At 47.1% G+C, this 20,165-nt stretch overlaps 1 protein-coding gene across 1 annotated transcript; it reads right to left on the minus strand.

The window, feature by feature from the left end:
* Window positions 1-9,817: 9,817 nt before the first annotated feature.
* Window positions 9,818-10,315, minus strand: LOC125523206. Its single transcript, XM_048688256.1, has one exon. The coding sequence runs from the start codon at window positions 10,211-10,213 to the stop codon at window positions 9,974-9,976; it is 240 nt and encodes a 79-aa protein (XP_048544213.1). The 5' UTR covers window positions 10,214-10,315; the 3' UTR covers window positions 9,818-9,973.
* Between the last annotated feature and the right edge of the window lie 9,850 nt (window positions 10,316-20,165).

The following is a 20,165-nucleotide window of genomic DNA, read 5'->3' on the forward strand; positions in this document are numbered from 1 at the left end:
GAAGCCTTTTTCGTTAACCCTTCTCAAATCCATCTAGAGTCGGTGCCATTTGTCCAGTGAATCAGGGGATTTTTCATCACTTGAGGAAACCTCTCTCATCTGCACGATTTGGTTGGTTGAAATCATCTCATTTGATGGCATTTTTCATTTTGGAGTAAACCCTAGTTCTAAAATTTTCTATGAAAAATCCATGGCTAACCTACAACCAGCCACCGGGGGCACTATGACGGCCACTCCAGGATGGTACAATCGATCACCGGCGTGCTACGACAGGCACCACCAGAATCTACAACCAGCCACCAGTTGGAGACCTGATCACAGTTGTGCATAATGTCAGTTAAATGTGCAATAACTAAGTCACATCTAGATGCATTCTATATGAACCAACAAATACCCCAGAAAGAAAATTTTGTGCCAGCTACTACCAACTAAGCAACACGCTAATCAAGGATCGATTACAAGCTGGATCATCGGTACCTGTGGCTAGCGCAAGCGACTCTCGCTCAAAGAACGTGGTGGGCGTAGTTTGCACATGCTGACAATGCAACTTGGCATGTGAGATCTGCAGTCTTGTACTAATTTACTTATTAGCAAGCTTGTCTTGCAGTCTTCCCTATACTCAGATATATATTATCACTCGAACAGATCGACTGATATAGCAAGCCACCAGGAACGCCCAAGTTAAGCAGCAATGGCTACAGAGGTCGTCCCACCACCACTAGAATGCAGTCTACTTCTGGTTGAGGAGTGGAGGCAAACAACAGTCTGTTCGGAGCTGATCATAGCAACATGGGATCGACGTTAGGCCTGACACACTAGGCCAAAATCACCGTTTTGACCCTTGACGGAATTTCTTTTACCACAATACCTACTTGACGATTGATGTGGAGAATACCTACATCGAACGAAACGTTCGCTACAGTGTTGAACCATCGGACGATTGTTTCGAGACTAGACCCCTGACCCCTAGCAGCCCGACTGGCTTTTTGGCTGAATCATTATTTATGTGCAGAAAAAAAAATAGAAATCATTTAATTTCTATGAAACTATTTGAAAACACTAGTGGATAAATTACAAGAAAAATCTTTGATTTTCAAGGAGCAAAAAGTGCCATGTTCATGGCAAAAGTTTCAACAACTAGTGGATAAAAAGTACCGCATATTTAAAAAAATATCAAGTGTACTATACCATGCTCGTGCTCGCCACGGCCCAAGCTGGCAGCCGTCTTCACCGGCATGGTAGGCTTCCGCCGTCCTTCCCTTCATGCTGTTTTCTCCGCCGGCTCCCTCGCTTCAAGTAGCTTTTCAGGCGAGGCACGACTCGTCGGCGTCCTTCTGCAATAGTTGGAGTGGCAGCACTACTGCTCTGTTGCAGTCTAACAGCAACGCGCTCGACTCAGGCAACAGCGAGGGCTATTCTGCACATTATTTTCAGTTGTAAAATTTTCAGCAACATTGCCTATGTTGCAAAAGTTCTTCCACAACATCACCATTGTTGCAAAAAAAGTGAAGACAGAAAATATAATTCTGCAACATGACCTATGTTGCAAAGAATATCCCGCAACACAACCTATGTTGCAAAAAAATCAGCAACAAAACTTTGTTCAAATGTTTCCGCGACAAAATCTGTGTTGCAATGGAGAAGAAGACATTCAACCGCTAGACCGTGTCAGATCGTACGGCTCAGGAGAAAGATCCGCCGGCCGACGCGTGGCAGCTCCAATAAAAAATGCCATGGTAAAGTACGAGAAAGAAATAAATAAATTTGCCATGGAAGAATTACAAAAGGAAACAGAAAGAAAGTTGCCATATATGGGAAACTAGGTTCTTGCATATTTTTGCCATCTGTGAAAAAAGAAGTTTATTTGAGGAAGGTCTCTTTGAGGAAGCTATAGGCACGAGCCAGATTGATGGGCGTGTAGGATTGCTAAGGAAAGCGTTCGCGCTAGTTTTATGTTGTTGTGAACGAATAAAAACAATGACACGGCCTCTGCTCCGAGGTCCATGCATAGGAAGTTCCTGCTAGGGAGCGATAAATCTAACTTCAGATATTTAGTGATACCGATTTTTTCTTGATCTGACTCTTTTCGTGTCACCTGCATCGGCGATGATAGGGTTGTATGCGTTAGCATCAGGATTAATGATGGTAGGATCCAGGTCAATGTGTCTGTGCTATCTCATGTCTTACTGACGTGGCAAAGTTCCTACCGTCAAGGCCGTAGGCGATAACCCTTTGTACCTTAATGCCAGGTGCTTTAATTCAGCGTTATGCCCCTCAAGGGTTTGTATGTGGGTGGGCTTGGGTGGACCAACCAACCACCCACCCATTCACCCCCTTCCTACGAGCATCTATAGCCAGGCCCCCGAAACCTCCTATACCCTTGGACAGATGGCCTGGTCATTGACCGGTAAACAAAAAACCCTAAACGAATGCCTCATACACTCCTAAATGATCGGGCTGACCGACACCCCTTATATCCAGCCAAAATCCAGGGCGGATATGGGGAGGCCGCTGCGAACTTGGACGCGTTCGCCACGATGGATCCCGCCCATGCTGGACCACCAAGACACCACATATACTCGTTCCCTTCTGCTCCCCTAACCAAAACCTAGCCGCTGCACTCCACTCCCCTCCGCCCCATGGTGCCTACCAACGATCTCTGACCTTCTCCAACAAGGTGGGCAGCGGATCTGAGTCCTCCATCACCCGATCTGCATAATGGGACCTCATCCCATGTGGGCCTGAGGAGGATATGGCCATCCGCATTGTGTTTCGCCGGGCCCACAAGGTGAACGCCCCAATGACAATCGGACTTGATCCGGCAGGAATCCATAGCGTCTGCCCAAATGGCACTTGGATCTGGCGCCAGGCGCATCACCAATGCCTTGCCGGAGGCGCAACCCCTTCGGTGGCGTGCCGAGTCGGAGGTGCACATGTTGGAAATATGCCCTAGAGGCAATAATAAATTAGTTATTATTATATTTCCTTGTTCATAATAGTCATTTATTATCCATGCTAGAATTGTATTGATAGGAAACTCAGATACATGTGTGGATACATAGACAACACCATGTCCCTAGTAAGCCTCTAGTTGACTAGCTCGTTAATCAATAGATGGTTACGGTTTCCTGACCATGGACATTGGATGTCGTTGATGACGGGATCACATCATTAGGAGAATGACGTGATGGATAAGACCCAGTCCTAAGCCTAGCACAAGATCGTGTAGTTCGTATGCTAAAGCTTTTCTAATGTCAAGTATCATTTCCTTAGACCATTAGATTGTGCAACTCCCGGATACCGTAGGAATGCTTTGGGTGTACCTAACGTCACAACGTAACTGGGTGGCTATAAAGGTGCACTGCGGGTATCTCCGAAAGTGTCTGTTGGGTTGGCACGAATCGAGACTGGGATTTGTCACTCCGTGTAACGGAGACGTATCTCTGAGCCCACTCAGTAGGACATCATCATAATGTGCACAATGTGACCAAGGAGTTGATCACGGGATGATGTGTTACGGAACGAGTAAAGAGACTTGCCGGTAACATGGGTATCCAGATCCCGTTGTTGGTTATTGACCGGAGAGTCGTCTCGGTCATGTCTGCGTGTCTCCCGAACCCATAGGGTCTACACACTTAAGGTTCGGTGACACTAGGGTTGTAGAGATATTAGTATGCGGTAACCCGAAAGTTATTCGGAGTCTCGGATGAGATCCCAGACATCACGAGGAGTTTCGGAATGTTCCGGAGGTGAAGATTTATATATATGAAGTCCAGTTTCGGCCATTGGGAAAGTTTCGGGGGTAATCGGTATTGTACCGGGACCACCGGAAGGGTCCCGGGAGTCCACCGGGTGGGGCCACCTATCCCGGAGGTCCCCATGGGCTGAAGTGGGAGGGGAACCAGCCCCTGGTGGGCTGGTGCGCCCCCCATGGCCCTCCCCCTGCCTAGGGTTGGAAACCCTAGGGGTGGGGGGCGCCCCAGCTAACTTGGGGGGCAAGTCCCCCCCTTGGCCGCCGCCCCCCCTTGGAGATTGGATCTCCTAGGGCCGGCGCCCCCCTAGGGGTCCTATATATAGTGGGGGGAGGGAGGGCAGCCGCACCCAAGTCTCTGGCGCCTCCCTCTCCCTCCGTGACACCTCTCCCTCTCGTTGGTGCTTGGCGAAGCCCTGCCAAGATCCCGCTGCTTCCACCACCACGCCGTCGTGCTGCTGGATCTCCATCAACCTCTCCTCTCCCCTTGCTGGATCAAGAAGGAGGATACGTCTCTCCATTCTGTACGTGTGTTGAACGCGTATGTGCCGTTCGTTCGGTGCTAGGATCATCGGTGATTTGGATCACGACGAGTACGACTCCATCAACTCCGTTCTCTTGAACGCTTCCGCTTAGCGATCTTCAAGGGTATGAAGATGCACTCCCTCTCTCTCGTTGCTAGTATCTCCTGGATTGATCTTGGTGACACGTAGAATTTTTTTGAATTATTGCTACGTTCCCCAACAGCACGCCCACCTCGCGTACGAAGAAAATATGACGTGGTGTGCCCACTGTGCGAGGCATCAGGGATGAGAGGCCAGAACACACATCAGCGAGGCAAAGTCGCGCTCTTCGTGCCGCTACTGGTGACCGGCAACCCCTGGCGCCACAACCGCGTCGTGGTGGATGTGTCGGGCTCCGACCATGAAGAATCCATCCTCGAACTCACATCGACCGGCAACATGCAGGCCACGGGCTCCGACTACGACGAATGCATCATCAAACTCACATCGACCTACAACATGCAGGCCATGGGGTCCGAAGAGGAAGAGCAGGGCATGGGAGAAGGCGGCGCCTCGTGTCCTGTGGGCTGGTGCATGTCCACTGGCCTACTCTACCTCGCTGGTGATCGCGCCTCCACTTCGAGTGGCTTAGCCGGCCGCTGGGTATGGACACGGTGGAGCCGGACGGGCTCCGCCCAAGATTTAAATTAGGGTTTTACTTTGCACGTAATTGTATGGATTTGAGGTTTCATTATTGATGTATTTGGTTGTGAAAAAGAAAATTTGATGTCTGCCCGGTCACTGCCCGTAGACGCGTCCTACTATAGATTTGAGGTTTCTATGTTGCACGGAATTGTATGGATTTGGTGTATCCTGCTATAGATGCTCTCACTCTCCCTCATCCAAACACTTCTCAAATCCCTCTAGAATCTCTGCCATTGTTCCGGTGAATCGGGAGATTTTCAATTTACTTGAGGTAACCTCTCTCATCCCCATGATTTAGTTTGTTGGGGACATATCATTTGATGGCATTTTTCACTTTTTAGTAAACCCTAGATTTAGAAATTTCTCTCAAATCCAAAGCTAAATTGCAACCACCCACCAGGTGTGCTACGACAGACATGCCGGTATGCTGCAACCGGACACTGGCGTGCTACGACAAACGACACCAGAAGCTACAACCAGCCACCGGTTGGAAACCTTATTACATTTGTGCATGACGTCGGTTAGATGTGCAATAATTAAGTCATGTCTAGATGCATCCTAGACATACCAAAATATACCCCAAAAAAAAAAAATTCGTGCCACCTACCAACTAAGCAACAAACTAATAAAGGATGGATTACAGGCAGGATCCTCGGTATTTGTGGCTAGCCCGCGCGACTCTCGCTCAAAGAGCGTGGTGGGCGCAGTTGGCACATGTTGACAATGCAACTTGACATGTGAGATCTGCAATCTACTACACTAAATTATGAATTAACAAGCTTGTCTTGCGTATACCCCGGCAACTGGCACGTCCAACTCAGATATATATTGTAGCATGCACGTGATCGGACCGGACGTGAATCCACTCGTCTTCTGGTTGAGGAGTGGAGCCAGACACCGAGCCAGTTCAGAGCTGATCACAGCAAAATGGAGTGGACTTTCCACAGGTTCCCTGCAAGCCTACGGGAACTGGACAGCCGCTACGTGAAGCCGCTGGTGGTGGCACTCGGCCCTTACCACCACGGCGACACCAAGCTCCAGGAGATGGAGAATCTGAAGCGCGTGGCCGCCGATCGTTTCGTGCGCGCGTCCGGCAGCGAGCTCGACCTCGAGGAGATCTTCCATGCAGTCTCCGCCGTTGCCGGTGTGGCCCGCGGTCTCTACATCGGTGACGAGGTGGCAGGTATGAGCGCTGATGAGTTCGCGACCATGATGCTCCATGACGCTTGTTTCTTGCTACAGTACATACGAGTGATGGATTCCGATCCAAGGGATCCTGCAGATGCGTCCTTGGAGCGTCTATTCGTCTCCAACCGAGTATGCATCGAGAATGACATCATGCTGCTGGAGAACCAGATTCCATGGTCCGTAGTGCAAGCACTCAACAGCCTCGGCCGATCTCCGGCGCCGGTGGACAAGTTCATCTCTACCATGGGAAGCACCTTCAAGATCCGCGGGCATCGGGAGAGCACTCAACCATTTCGGCCCTACACTAGTGATCGCAACCCACCACATCTCCTTGCACTCTTCCGCTTGGAAAAAGCCGGGTACACGAGAACCCAAGGAGTGCCTCCATCCTCGTCGATGGCGATCACCGCAAGTGCCACCGAGCTCGCCGAGATGGCCATCAACATCCAGCCCTGCATGACGTCAGACTTCATGGACATGGGCATCTGGATAGAAAAGCTCTTCTCCCACCTCTACCTGGCGCCCCTCTTCCTGGACGAAACCAGGGCATGCTGGCTCGTCAACATGGCCGCTCTGGAGGTCTGCACAGCCTCCAACGACAGGGACGACGACATAATGAAGAAGGAGACGGCCGTGTGCTCCTACCTCGCCCTCCTGGCGATGCTCATGAACCGGGAGGAGGACGTGCACGAGCTGCGTAACAAGCAGGTAGTGCAAGCAAAGCTCACCGACAAGGAGACGCTAGACTTCTTCAAGAGCGTTGTGAAGCGCCTGGACGGCGGCCGCCTCTACAGCGGCATCATGGCGGAGATTGACCACTACAAGTGGAAGAGAAGGAGGAGGATCAAGGTCTACAAATTCATCAAAAAGAACAAACGAAGCATCATCGCCGTACTGTCAATCATTGCCGTTCTTGTTGGAATCTTCAAGACGCTCCTCTCTCTAAAGACACGCCAATAGTAAGTCACACGCCATGTTTGCCATCCATATCTTCGATACCATTTTGTGTTCCTAGATTCCTGCCCCTGCTACAATGTTTTGTCAGTTCTTTAAGCTTCGTACTTTCTTACTTTTGTAATTATAGTCGGTTGCCTAATTGGTTCTGTTCTGCTGAATATTTTGGAAAAAATTTAATTTGTATCTGATCTGTGCTTGAGGTTTAACAGGCGTCTCTGACTCTTTCAATTTTCTAATGAAAATGGGGGCCTACAATAATTATCACTCCATAGCAATTTTGAGAGAAATCAGTAGCTCATACATGCCTCTAAATAATAATTGCATGTATAGAGTGTTTCAGCTTGTACTGAATGATGATAAGCCATCTCTCGCGGATCGTTAGTCGTACCTTCATGGCTAAATCTAATCTCCAATGTTGTACAAGGGACAGAAAAAGCGCACCCGCCAACGGAATATGGCTACCTCCAGCTGCCGTTCTAGTGCTGTCAGGTAGCGGTGTCTCGTGCTCGTACGTTTGTTCAAGTGTCTTCGCTAGGGTGAGTTTTATGGTCCTTAGCAGCAACATTCTGGCGGTGGACGTGGTTTCAGTTGAAAAGTAAAAGTCATCAGATTCTTTCCCTGCTGCCACCATGCTTCACTGGGGTGCGTCATACAGCCATAATTATGTTTCCTCCCCAGGTTCGATGCAACTGCTCGTACGCGCAAGCGCGCAAAAGTTCGGGGTTGAAATATGCACTTCATAAGGGGTCTTTATATGAAAGAAGTGCATATTTCAACCCCAAACTTTTGGACTAGTCTAATTTACAACCCTGAACTTCAATACCGTCTAAACTACAACCCCCAACTCTCAAAACCGGCCAGTATTCAACCCTCCTCTCTTTGTTGACCGGTTTTGACCTGGTTGACCGGTTTTGACCAGTCAACAGGTCCAGTCAGCATGCCACATCAGCAAAAAATGCAAAATTTCCAAGGAAACAACTTGTAAAATCAAAGAAAATGCAGGAAAAGAAATAAGAAATCCAATTTCTAAAAAACACGAAAAATAAAAAAACAAATTTCCAAAAAAAAAATCCAGAAAAAACCCAAAAACTCAAATTCCAGAAAAAAAAAATTCCAGAAAAAAAATCATTTTTTATTTTCCCTAGCTTTTTTCGCGAACAATTTTTTCGGAATTTTGCTTTTTTATATTTTTTTCCTAATCTTACAGATTTTTATTTACTTTTTCTTGAAATTTTGAAAAAAAAATCTGACATGGCATGCTAATTGGACCCGTTGACTAGTCAAAACTGGTCACCCCAGGTCAAAACCGGTCAACAGAGAGGGGAGGGTTGAATCCTGCCCGATTTTGAGACTTGGGGGTTGTAATTTAGACGGTATTAAAGTTCGGTGTTGTAAATTAAATTAGGCAAGAGTTCAGGGTTGAAATATGCACTTCTCTCTTATGAGAATAGGAGACGTAAGTAAGTTTATAAAACACGGCTGGTTAAGATCAAACTGATAGTGCAAAAAAAAAACGCGATGAATGAAAACATTCAACAAATGCACTGTAATCCTATTCATCACCCAAGGTGCAGAATAAGTTATTCTTCACTCGAGGTAATTTTACGATCGCTTCATAAATAAATTATATTTGGAATACAAATATTTACATTCATATTGATTCACTACGTAGAATTTGGTATAAGAAAAACAAAAATAGTTTTAAAAACTAGAAATATCACATTTTGTGTATCTTTTACACTATGTTTTTACGTTCGTAATTTTACGTAACATAAAATATTTTTTACGACGAGTGTACATTTTCTTATGTTTTTTTATGTATGAAATAAAACAAAATTTACGAAACCTAAAAATACGGTGCACTGACCTCAAAATAGAGAGGGGGTGAAGAATAACTATTCCTCACCCAGGGTGACGAAGAGCGCGTCGATCGAAAGCACTGAAGCGAGCCGATCGAAAGCGTGTCGCCGTCATCACCCTTCCATTGCCGGAGTCGGGCACAACCTGTTGTAGTAGACAGTCGGGAAGTCGTCGTGCTAACGCCTCATAAGACCAGCGCACCAGAACAACAACCGCCCCCGATGAAGAATAACGTAGGTTGGAAGGATTCAACCCGAAGACACACGAACATAGACGAACAACAACGAGATCCGAGCAAATCCACCAAAGATAGATCTATCTGAGACACACCTCCACACGCCCACCAACGATGCTAGATGCACCGCCGGAACGGGGGCTAGGTGGGGAGACCTTTATTCCATCTTCAGAGAGCCGCCGCTGTCTCGCCTTCTTGAGCAGAACACAAACCCTAACAAGACAGAAAAAAACGACTGAAAACGGAGCCCTCCAGCCGGCCCTTGGCAGGATCCACCGCGCGCCCATGGCCGTAGGGCCACCGGAGACGAGGCGGACCTGCGGCGGCGCCGGCGAGAGGCAGAAACCCTAGCTTTCTTTCTTGGAGGAGGAGGAGCGAAGAGCAGATTTTGCGTGGTTTTCTTTTTTGATTGATGACTAGGTACGTGCATAAATTTCTGAATAGTTTTAGTCTTACAAGAATCGTAGTTATAAATTTCCTATTTTTTACATTTTAATGTCCTTAATATTTTTCTACTGGTTTTGCCAGCTAGGCTGCCATGTTTATAAAATAGTTGCCCCATCAAAATTGCTTTCAGTATAGACTTATAGAGCAACCGAAACATATGCAAGGCATCAGTAAATCAAGCAACTGTGTAATTATCAGCTCATACGTTCTCTCGCTGTGTATATGGTAAGTCTCTTGGTCAAAAAGAAACCAAACCTCACACGGCAGCAGATGGGGAAGTGAAAAAAAAAGAAGAAAAAATCTCCCGGGAGACAGCCGGCGACCCACTCAAGGGGATACTATGTACTCGAAGCAGTTGAGGCCGTCGAACTCCGGCGCAAACCGTGCCGGGCTGGCCTCCGGCTTCCTCTCCGGCCGTGGGCTCCGCTCGACCTTGTCCTCCTGCTGCTTCTTCTCCATCGCCTGCTTCCCTCCGCCGCTCCGCCAGGACAGTCGCGTGGCGTACCCGGCCCCAGCAATCTCTGCCGGCGACGAGCTGAGGATGGAGAAAGCCAGGATCTTGTCCATGGTCGATTAACCGAGCTGCCTGCCTCTAACAAAGTTTCGGGTGTTGCTCTGTTCCTCTGTCTTGACTCTGTCTCTGAACTCTGCCTTTGGATGCCGTTTCCGACACCCCCCGACTGGTGATATATACACGTACGGGGGATAGGTGGGGGGAGGCAGGCAAAAGCGGGGTCGATGAAGGAGCCGTGACGCGGCAGGATGGAAAGTCCACGGACGCAGGCGGGGGACGCCGACCTTGACCGGCGCACGGCAGGAAGCAAAGAACGACATGAGAGAGTTTGACCGGAACCATTGTTTACGGAGTGGGAGAGGTGGCGTGATGCGAATGCGACCCGGCACGACACCGTCCTGCAAGCGCGGCGGTGCGAGGAATGGGTCGCGATCGTTCCAACAAAAGAAATGAGCTGCTGCGTCGGTGATGAGTCGTGTTTGGGATTTGTTTATAGTGGAAGGATATCAACTGGCTGGGTGAGGCGACACTTGGAACTCAGCTAGGGAACATGTGCCCTGTCCGGGATGGATGGGTGGCGTAGCGTCGGCTGCTCGGGAGTTCGGCGTGACGCGGCCCGGTGTTGCATAATTTTCAGACAGGCGCGCATGGGTCGGCCGGCCGGCCATGATGGTCGGCGATCCACTTCCGTACACGGGTCATGTGAAGCCTAGGCCGAATATCCCTACTCCTCCTCCCCAACCCTCCTCCCAACCCGTGCATCCCCCTCCCTCTGCCGCCATCCGCAATGTCGCTAGGCCAAGGCCCCGTGGCGCGGAGGAGGCGGACCTCCTCTGGCATCCCGAGATCCAAGGCGGCGGCGGCCTGATTTGGATCTCCCTTCCGACGAGGATGGCGAGCAGCGGCGGCCGGGGCACGGCGGGGGGTTTGGCTGCACCTGACGGGAGTAGTACGAGATGGCGGCAGCGGCGGCCAGGGCGCGTCCCGGGCTCGACCTAGGACCTTCGGGTCTAGGCGGGCGGCTGCGGTTACGTCCTCAAACTGCTGCATCTCGTCGGATTCGGTGACGGCTCGCTGAAGCACTCCGGGTCTGCATCGCATCACGAGGATTATGGCGGTGGTGGTCATCTCCTACGCCGGAGACGGTCGACCTGAGACTGGATGATCGGATCTCGAGATCTGTAATCTAGTCCCGGCTGCGAGTCGGGGAGACATAGTTGCTGGTGAAAACCGAGCCGATGGCGGACGATGGCGGCGTTCTGCGCCGTTACCTTGATGAAGGCATCGTTCTGTAACTACTGTCGACCCACTCGTGCTGCTCCGGGGGAAACCCTATGATATGATTTTCCAGATCGGACGATGGTGGCACTGCAGTGTCATTTCTCTCATGGGAGCATCGTTTGTGGAGCAGTGCTGGAAGTCAGAGGTAGGAGGTGGAGCGGCTTCGTCTTGCACGGAGCTTCGGTGGAGATGTCAAGTCATGCCTGGCTGACAGGTGCTACGCTTTGTCATGCCTGGTCGGCAGGTGCTATGCACGACAAATATTCCAGAGACTTCAAGTTGTGTCGGCTGGTGGTGCTCGGCGGCATGGTGCTGAGATGTACCGACGACGACCGCGACGTGCTAAGAAGTTTGCACAGGGAGGTGCTGACGTTAGGCGCCGTGATGGTGTCGACGGCAGCTAGAACAAGCAAGAATGATGCGTCAGTACAACTCTAAAGATGGAGTGGTGGCAGTTGGCGGCGGCGGCCTGTGAGAGCGCGTCGGATCGGTGTGTGCCCCATACCCGGCAAGTGGCTTGGTTGGGGCGTCAGGCCTTAGATGTTAGGCTTGACTGGGAGGTCTGTGGTATTAGGCCCGGACTATCAACATCCCTTTATCAACTGGATAGGAGTAGCACAGATGTTACCTAGACGGTGGCTTCAAACTTACTGTTGTATTTCTTTGTATGGTTTTTGTAAATAATTAATAAAGTGGCTATATGCATCGCCCAGATGCAGAGGCCGGAGGTCTTCCTTCTTTTTTAAAAAAATAAAGAGTTTCATGTCTTATATGATATTTTTTTCGAATCGAAACGATCGGACATTAGTCACGTCCTATGTATGTATCTATCTATCTATCTGTTTATACCTATACTAATTAAAAATCCCCGAAAATTACCACATTAATTAGTAATTAAAAACCATTAATCTGATGGAACCAAATTATAACGGTGTAGATTCATCTTTACAATTCTGGGCAAAAAATAAAAAATACCTCAAAAACAAGCACATAATCCAGTCTCACGTATCTCTCTCTAACGGCAAGAGTAAAAAAATCCCACATATCTCACCCACGACTCAACTGTCTTCTCCTTTCATGCAAGTATCTCCATCTCAAAAAAAAAATCACGTATCTCTTCAAATTCTATCTATCTATCTATCTATCTATCTATCTATACCTATACTAATTAAGGACTTCCCAGAAATTACCACATTAATTAGTAATTAAGAGCCATTAATCTGGTTGGACCAAATTATAACGATGTAGATTCATCTTTACAATTCTGGGCAAAAAATAAAAAATACCTAAAAAACAAGCACATAATCCAGTCTCACCTGTCTCTCTCCAACGGCGAGAGTAAAAAAATCCCACGTATCTCACCCACGACCCAACTGTCTCCACCTTTCATGCAAGTATCTCCATCTCAAAAAAAAAAATTCACGTATCTCTTCAAAAATCCTGGCGTGAAAAAGGAGAAATTCCCAACCACCAAGTGGGTCCGAATTATAACGGCCAGTTATAATCTAAAATTAATCGAAAAAAAACCTGTAGCAATCTGATTAGACTCCATATGCGTCATGTCTATCAAGTTTTGTTTCTTGCCATCTCAATAAAAAAAAGATTTCTTTCTTGCCAATCTAGCTTAACCAATCAACTGTCCCAGGTTTTCACGCAGGAAAGAACTCACCCGTAGGTAGCCAATCAACTGACCCAGGCTTCTGAAGTCTGAACCCACCTCTATCTGGATCAATCTACGATCAATCAACCCTAGCTAGCCAATAACTGTCCCCGGCTGCTGAACAGAAAATATCCCCCGTCCAATAGCCTCCTTTCCTTCGCCCTACCATGTTAGATCCACCATCACCCATGACGACAGCTCTTCCTGAACCTGCATCTATCTGGATCGCCCTTCATTCTTGCTCAGCTTCATTGTTGCATCAACACAGGAAACGAAGCAAGACTAATCCAGAAAATATGGTACGTTCCAATTCATCCTGCATATTCTCCTACCAATATTCCAATCTATATTCCGTCCTGTACGTGCAACTATACAACGGAAGAGTGCTGATGGGCGATAACAATTGAAAGTAGATTGGGTGGCGGCCGACACTTTGTCCTCTCCAAGTTCTGACTTGTTTAGAATACTAATCAATCGCCCCTCACAGGAATGTTGTCTCCTTACTCGGCACAAGCAAAATCAGGCCCAACGCAAGGAAGAGAAAGGATTATAGTGAAGAGAAAAGGGTTGATGTCGACTGAGGACTGTGTATAATGGCAGAGATATCAAATCCATGGGAAAAAGATTTGTGTGGCCACTTGCCAGTATGCGTGCTGCACAAGCAGTAGATCTTGAACCACACTATCACTGACTTGGCAAGGATGAGATCGTCCTATACAAATGGTATTCCTCCACACAATATTCACTTGATGTATTCCCAGTACAAATCATTAGGTAATTTTCCTACAATTTCTTATTTCCTACTGTGAGATGATTTTCCTACTATGTTTGACAAATTGTTCACTCGATGAAGATGTCAACTGTAATGGAGGGATTTTCCTCAGAATATCAGGTTTATTGTTCAATCAACCAGTAAAGATTTCATTATCAGTGTGTCAGTATATGGTCACAGTTACAATTGTGCTGCTTCTACCTGCACATAATAAGTTACGATATGCCAATGCTCCTAAGTCATGTGTTCATAACTTCATATAGAAACGTACTTTTAGCTTTCCAAATTGAAGGTAATGTTCTCAATCAGACACCATTCGTGCTAGCCGATACTGTAGTTGTCTTAACATCCTTCATTATGGCAGATTGCAGTTATGTACTACTTGATAAGTGTGTATCTAAATTCTTATGAAAAAAAATACATCTCCTGATTGTTTGTTTTTAACATGGCTATCATTTCTAGATGTGGTACTATGGCAATAGCTTTGAGGTCAGCCTTAAAACGTAGGGAATAATATTTAGGGTTGCAAATTTCAGGTGTCGGTCACACAAAGCATATATAACAAAGAAAATGAGGGGCGGTCTCAAGTGTTATTAGTGATAAATTACTTGCATGTTATAATTATCTCTCCTTTAATGGTGCGTCTAGCATATACTGACATAGGTTTGCATGCACGAATAAATAGTACTACGCAATTTTTTAATAGTGTAGCTCTTCCTAGCACCGATTGATGTATTTTCTGAAACTCAGCAAATTGTTCAGATTGTTTCCAGTTCCTTTGTACATATATATTGCCTGCTAGATAATGGTAAAGAACCCTGAGCTATGCAGACCACCATCCAAGTGGTGGTTGTCTTTGTTATTCATCTTCATTATTTGGGTGTTCGCATGCCGCCGCGGCAAACATCGCTGCAAACAAAACACTAAGGGCCGAACAAGCATGTAATTTATATTTTTGTGAGTTCTTCATTTACCTATGTCAGAGGGGAAAAAGGCAAAAGTCTGTGATATGAATTTTTCTAGGTATAAAGTTTGAGTTTGGGTGACATCAGTATTTACAAATTCTCTTGAAATTATTACATTCAGCTGATAAAAACGAAAACAAATCTAGCCATTTATCTGGTAAGACTTAGTTATGATGGTCTATTTAAAAATGTTATTTCTTGCATTACGACATATAAACAACAAAGATCGATTTGCATTCAGGGTAAAGTTAACATGTAGTATCTTAGGACAACTATTTCTTGCTCATAGACGAAGCTTACCATACCATTAATTGTATATGCACTAAAAAAAAGAATGTTTCCATAATTTATTCTATGACAAAAATATACAACTGTAATATATGCTTAGCCTCCTTCCTCAATATTAATGATTAGGCACATTTGTTTTTACCAACAAACCTGAGGGCTTTTAGTTCTTTATGAAAGATCTTTACATTGTTTATAAGCAACTGCATGAGATATGTAGGGGCTTCATCAATCCGGGTATTAAAATCTGAGTAAAACAAAAAACGAACTAGCTATTTGCTATGCTGCCCTCATTAGTAACGAGACGATAGAAGATTTCTATTTCCTAAACATGTATGGTAACTAAGATCAAACCGCTCCATCAGATGGGACCAAAAAGCATAAAATATTTTGAATGGTATACTTAATTACTCCCTCCGTAAAGAAATATAAGAGCATCTAGATTACTAAGGTAGTGATCTAAACATTTGTATCTTTCTTTACGGAGGGAGTATATTGGAATATTTTACATATATACAATGGATATGATGCGTTATCTCAGTTTGGGAAAAAGCTATCATCTACCTTTTACTATTAACAACTATAAGTAATAGTTATTTATTTATTCTAATGAACATTCAGAAGTAAATGTCTGCTTAACGTGAACTTCACCATCGTGTGACTAAACTTCTTCATCAGCGTGTAACTAAATTTTGTTATAGATCACATTTCACTGACAACATAACATTTTTTTGTTCACCCAACTATCATATTAATCCCCAGAAAGACTAATGTGGATTAGAATGGTTAATCTCGCAAATGATCTTTTTGATTTAACACACTATTTAATTATTATATTATTAAAATAAACAAAAACTAGCCCGTGCAAGTGCACAGGTTGACGACTAGTTCTTATATAATTCCTGGCAAGAGTTTCAGGGGGCCTTTCAATGACGGCACAATCCAGAAGGGCTCATGGAACTGAACACGGAAGAAATATGCAACTAAACATATGCAAAGACGTATCTCAATGAGTACAACAAGTAATTCACTCGCCAGGTCTCGGTGTCAAAAACGGCGGATCTCGGATAGGTGGTCCCGAACTGTGCGTCTAAGGCTGATGGTAACAGGAGGCAGGGGACACAATTTTTACCTAGGTTCGGGCCCTCACGATGGAGGTAATACCCTACTTCCTTCTTAATTGATCTTGATGATATGAGTATTACAAGAGTTGATCTACCACGAGATCGTAGAGGCTAAACCCTAGAAGCTAGCCTATGATTATGATTGTTGTTGTCCTACGGACTAAACCCTCCGGTTTATATAGACACCGGAGGGGGTTAGGGTTACACAGAGTCGGTTACAAGGGAGGAGATCTACATATCCGAATTGCCAAGCTTGCCTTCCACGCAAGGGAGAGTCCCACCCGGACACGGGACGAAGTCTTCAATCTTGTATCTTCATAGTCCAACAGTCTGGCCAAAGTATATAGTCCGGCTGTCCGAGGACCCCCTAATCCAGGACTCCCTCAGTAGCTCCTGAACCAGGCTTCAATGACGATGAGTCCGGCGCGCAGTTTGTCTTCGGCATTGCAAGGCGGGTTCCTTCTCTGAATACTCCATAGAAGATTTTCAACACAAGGATCGTGTCCGGCTCTGCAAAATAAATTCCACATACCACCGTAGAGAGTATATTATTCCACAAATATGATTTGCTGACAACTTTTTATAACGTGACGTCCTGCCGTGACCCGGTCATTACGAACCATTTTTCCCTGCCTGCCACTGCACGTGTTGCGAGGCGGTTTTATTGGCACATCTTGTCGAAGCAGAAATCGTGTTCCCCTTATCACGGGTGAGGGAGTCCTGGATTAGGGGGTGTTCGGATAGCCGGACTATACCTTCAGCCGGACTCCTGGACTATGAAGATACAAGATTGAAGACTCTGTCCCGTGTCCGGAAGGGACTTTCCTTGGCGTGGAAGTCAAGCTTGGCGATACGGATATGAAGATCTCCTACCATTGTAACCGACTTTATGTAACCCTAACCCTATCCGGTGTCTATATAAACCGGAGGGTTTTAGTCCGTAGGACAACATACACATCAACAATCATGCCATAGGCTAGCTTCTAGGGTTTAGCCTCCTCGATCTCGTGGTAGATCTACTCTTGTACTACTCATATCATCAATATTAATCAAGCAGGACGTAGGGTTTTACCTCCATCGAGAGGGCCCGAACCTGGGTAAAACTTCGTGTCCCTTGTCTCCTGTTACCATCCGGCCTAGACGCACAGTTCGGGAACCCCTACCCGAGATCCGCCGGTTTTGCCACCGACATTGGTGCTTTCATTGAGAGTTCCTCTGTGTCGTCGCCATCAGGAAGGATGCCTCGCCTCGTCTTTAAAGACGACACCGTTGCTAAGGGAGCTTTGGCTGTCGGCCAAACCCTCCGGTTAGGTGGCTTTCTCATGACCACCTGTTCGGCTTCTGCGCCGACGATGACCTCTCGAGCCATCGAAAACAATCTTCATGTCAGCTCGGAACTCGCCGAGCAGTTAGATCCAATGGAGCTTTCCTCCATAAACGAGCTCTTGGATCGCTTCGCCGCCCTGGGAGTCGCTATGGATTACGACCAGATGGGGCCTAAAACCGATCTGAGAGAGATTAACTCTCCCCAAGTCATCTATCACGTTGCCGTGGTAGAGGGACAGTGCGGTGACCCTTCATCTATCTTAAGGACTCGCTACGTCCGTATTCTCGATCCCTCCAAGCCGGATACCCGCGGAGGGGAGGTTATCACTCAAGACCTGAACTTACAGTCAGGCGACGGGTTGGATTGATTAGACAACATCCAGGAATCCAAATTTTCAAGTTCAGAAATTCCTCGGCCTCTGAGCCTTAGATGGGGTGAGGCTTCGGATTTAATTCCACCCACCCACCCCAACATAAGCGATCTATCCAAAATCAGGCAAGAACCCGATGAAACAGTACATCATTACTGGGCCAGATTCCTCCTGGTTAAGAACAGGCTAAGGGACTGCCGCGAGGAAGACGCAATCTCAATCTTCTGCAATAATTGCACGGACAAGGGAATACTCAACGCCATAAGTCGCCGTGTTATTACACGCTTTGCTGACTTGGCGTCCATTATACGAAAGTACTGTGCGATGGAAAGCGCCTGGAAAACCGAAATAAAATTTTGGGACAATCCGGCCCTGAATACAAACCCTGTCCGAAATAAAAGGGTGCATCATCACCAGTCACCCGGGTCAAGCACTAAAAAGCAAAAACCCTCTACAGGGCATGGAACCGTACTGGAAGGGTGGCTTAATGGACCCTGTAAAATTCACAGTACAGAGGATGCCACACCAACTCACAGCCTCAGAGCATGTTGGATACTCCGGTAGGTGGCCAAAATTGGCGAAAATCTCCTAATTCCGGAGGCCACAGAAAGCCACCCCAGAGACACCAATACGGTATTAACAGTCTTCGAGACTTTCGCATCAAATAATATGCGAAAAAGGATACTCCGTAGCCTTGCCAAAGTCAACCAAGTAGAAACAATAAACCCATGGAGTGACACGGCCATTACCTTTAATGCCAGTGATGAACCTAAATTCCGAACAGCCCGAGCACCAGCCGCATTGATCCTCAGTCCAATAGTGGACGGCTTTCGTCTTACCAAGGTACTCATGGACGGCGGCAGCGGATTGAACCTCATTTACGAGGAGACTCTTCAAAAAATGGAAATAGACTGGAACCGTATTGAGCGAAGCAGCACAACCTTTAGAGGAATAATCCCCAGTCGGGAAGCGCGCTGTACAGGAAAAATCACACTAGATGTGGTGTTCGGCACGCCGGATAATTACAGGTCCGAAGAGGTCACGTTCCAGGTGGCTCCGTTCAGCAGCGGTTATCACGCTCTGCTAGGGGGGGAAGCATTTACAATCTGCCAAGCAATACCCCATTACGGGTACATGAAGCTCAAGATGCCCGGGCCTAACGGGATCATCACTCTCGCTAGTGATCCGGACATAGCACTCCGCGCCGAAAACAAGACAGCCGCACTGGCCCTCGAGGCACTATCCGAAGCCGTAGCGGCCGAGGAGCTGACTGCGCTGCGCTCTACGGTGAATAGGGACGACGTGGTACTCGACAAAAGATCCAAGTCCACCTCCTTTAAACCGGCGGATGAAATAGTCAAATTCCAGGTCCATCCAACGGACCCCAATAAAACAGCTTCCATCGGGGCACAGTTAAACCCTGATGTCGACGCCGCATTGCGAGAGTTCTTACGAGAGAACTGGGACATTTTCGCCTGGCACCCTTCAGACATGTCAGGAATCCCACGCAGGCTGGCCGAGCATAGCTTAAATATCCAAACAGGATTCAAACCTGTCAAACAGGATCTTCGGTGTTTTTCCGAACCTAAGAGACAGGCCATGGGAGAGGAGCTAGCAAAGCTATTGGAGGCCGGATTCATCAGAGATATAAAACATCCGGACTGGCTAGCAAACCTGGTGATGGTACCAAAGAAGGACAAATCCTGGCGCCTGTATGTTGATTTTAAAGACCTTAACAAGGCTTGCCCAAAGGATCCCTTCCCCCTCCCCCGCATCGATCAAATTATCGACGCTACCGCAGGACACGATTCGTTGTGTTTCCTCGACGCATATTCTGGCTACCATCAAATCAAGATGGCAGAACCAGACCAAGCCGCAACGGCATTTATCACACCATACGGGCCATTCTGCTTCAACACGATGCCCTTCGGGCTCAAAAACGCTGGCGCAACATATCAGCGCATGATTCAGACATGTCTGGCAAGCCAGATGGGCAAAACAGTGGAGGCATATGTAGATGACGTGGTCGTCAAAACAAGACATGTTGAATCTCTAGTAGACGACTTGAGGTTCACATTTGATAACCTCCGAACATACGACATCAAGCTCAACCCGGAAAAATGCGTTTTCGGCGTTCCAGCCGGAAAGCTCTTGGGCTTCATTGTATCCGGTAGAGGAATTGAAGCAAATCCAGCCAAGATCTGAGCTCTGTCGCAACTGG

Source organism: Triticum urartu, chromosome 7, assembly GCF_003073215.2.
Source record: "Triticum urartu cultivar G1812 chromosome 7, Tu2.1, whole genome shotgun sequence".
NCBI lineage: Eukaryota > Viridiplantae > Streptophyta > Magnoliopsida > Poales > Poaceae > Triticum > Triticum urartu.

Excerpts from the sequence above, each read along its gene's own strand:
- LOC125523206 (XM_048688256.1), bottom strand. The coding sequence starts at position 10,213 with ATGGACAAGATCCTGGCTTTCTCCATCCTCAGCTCGTCGCCGGCAGAG.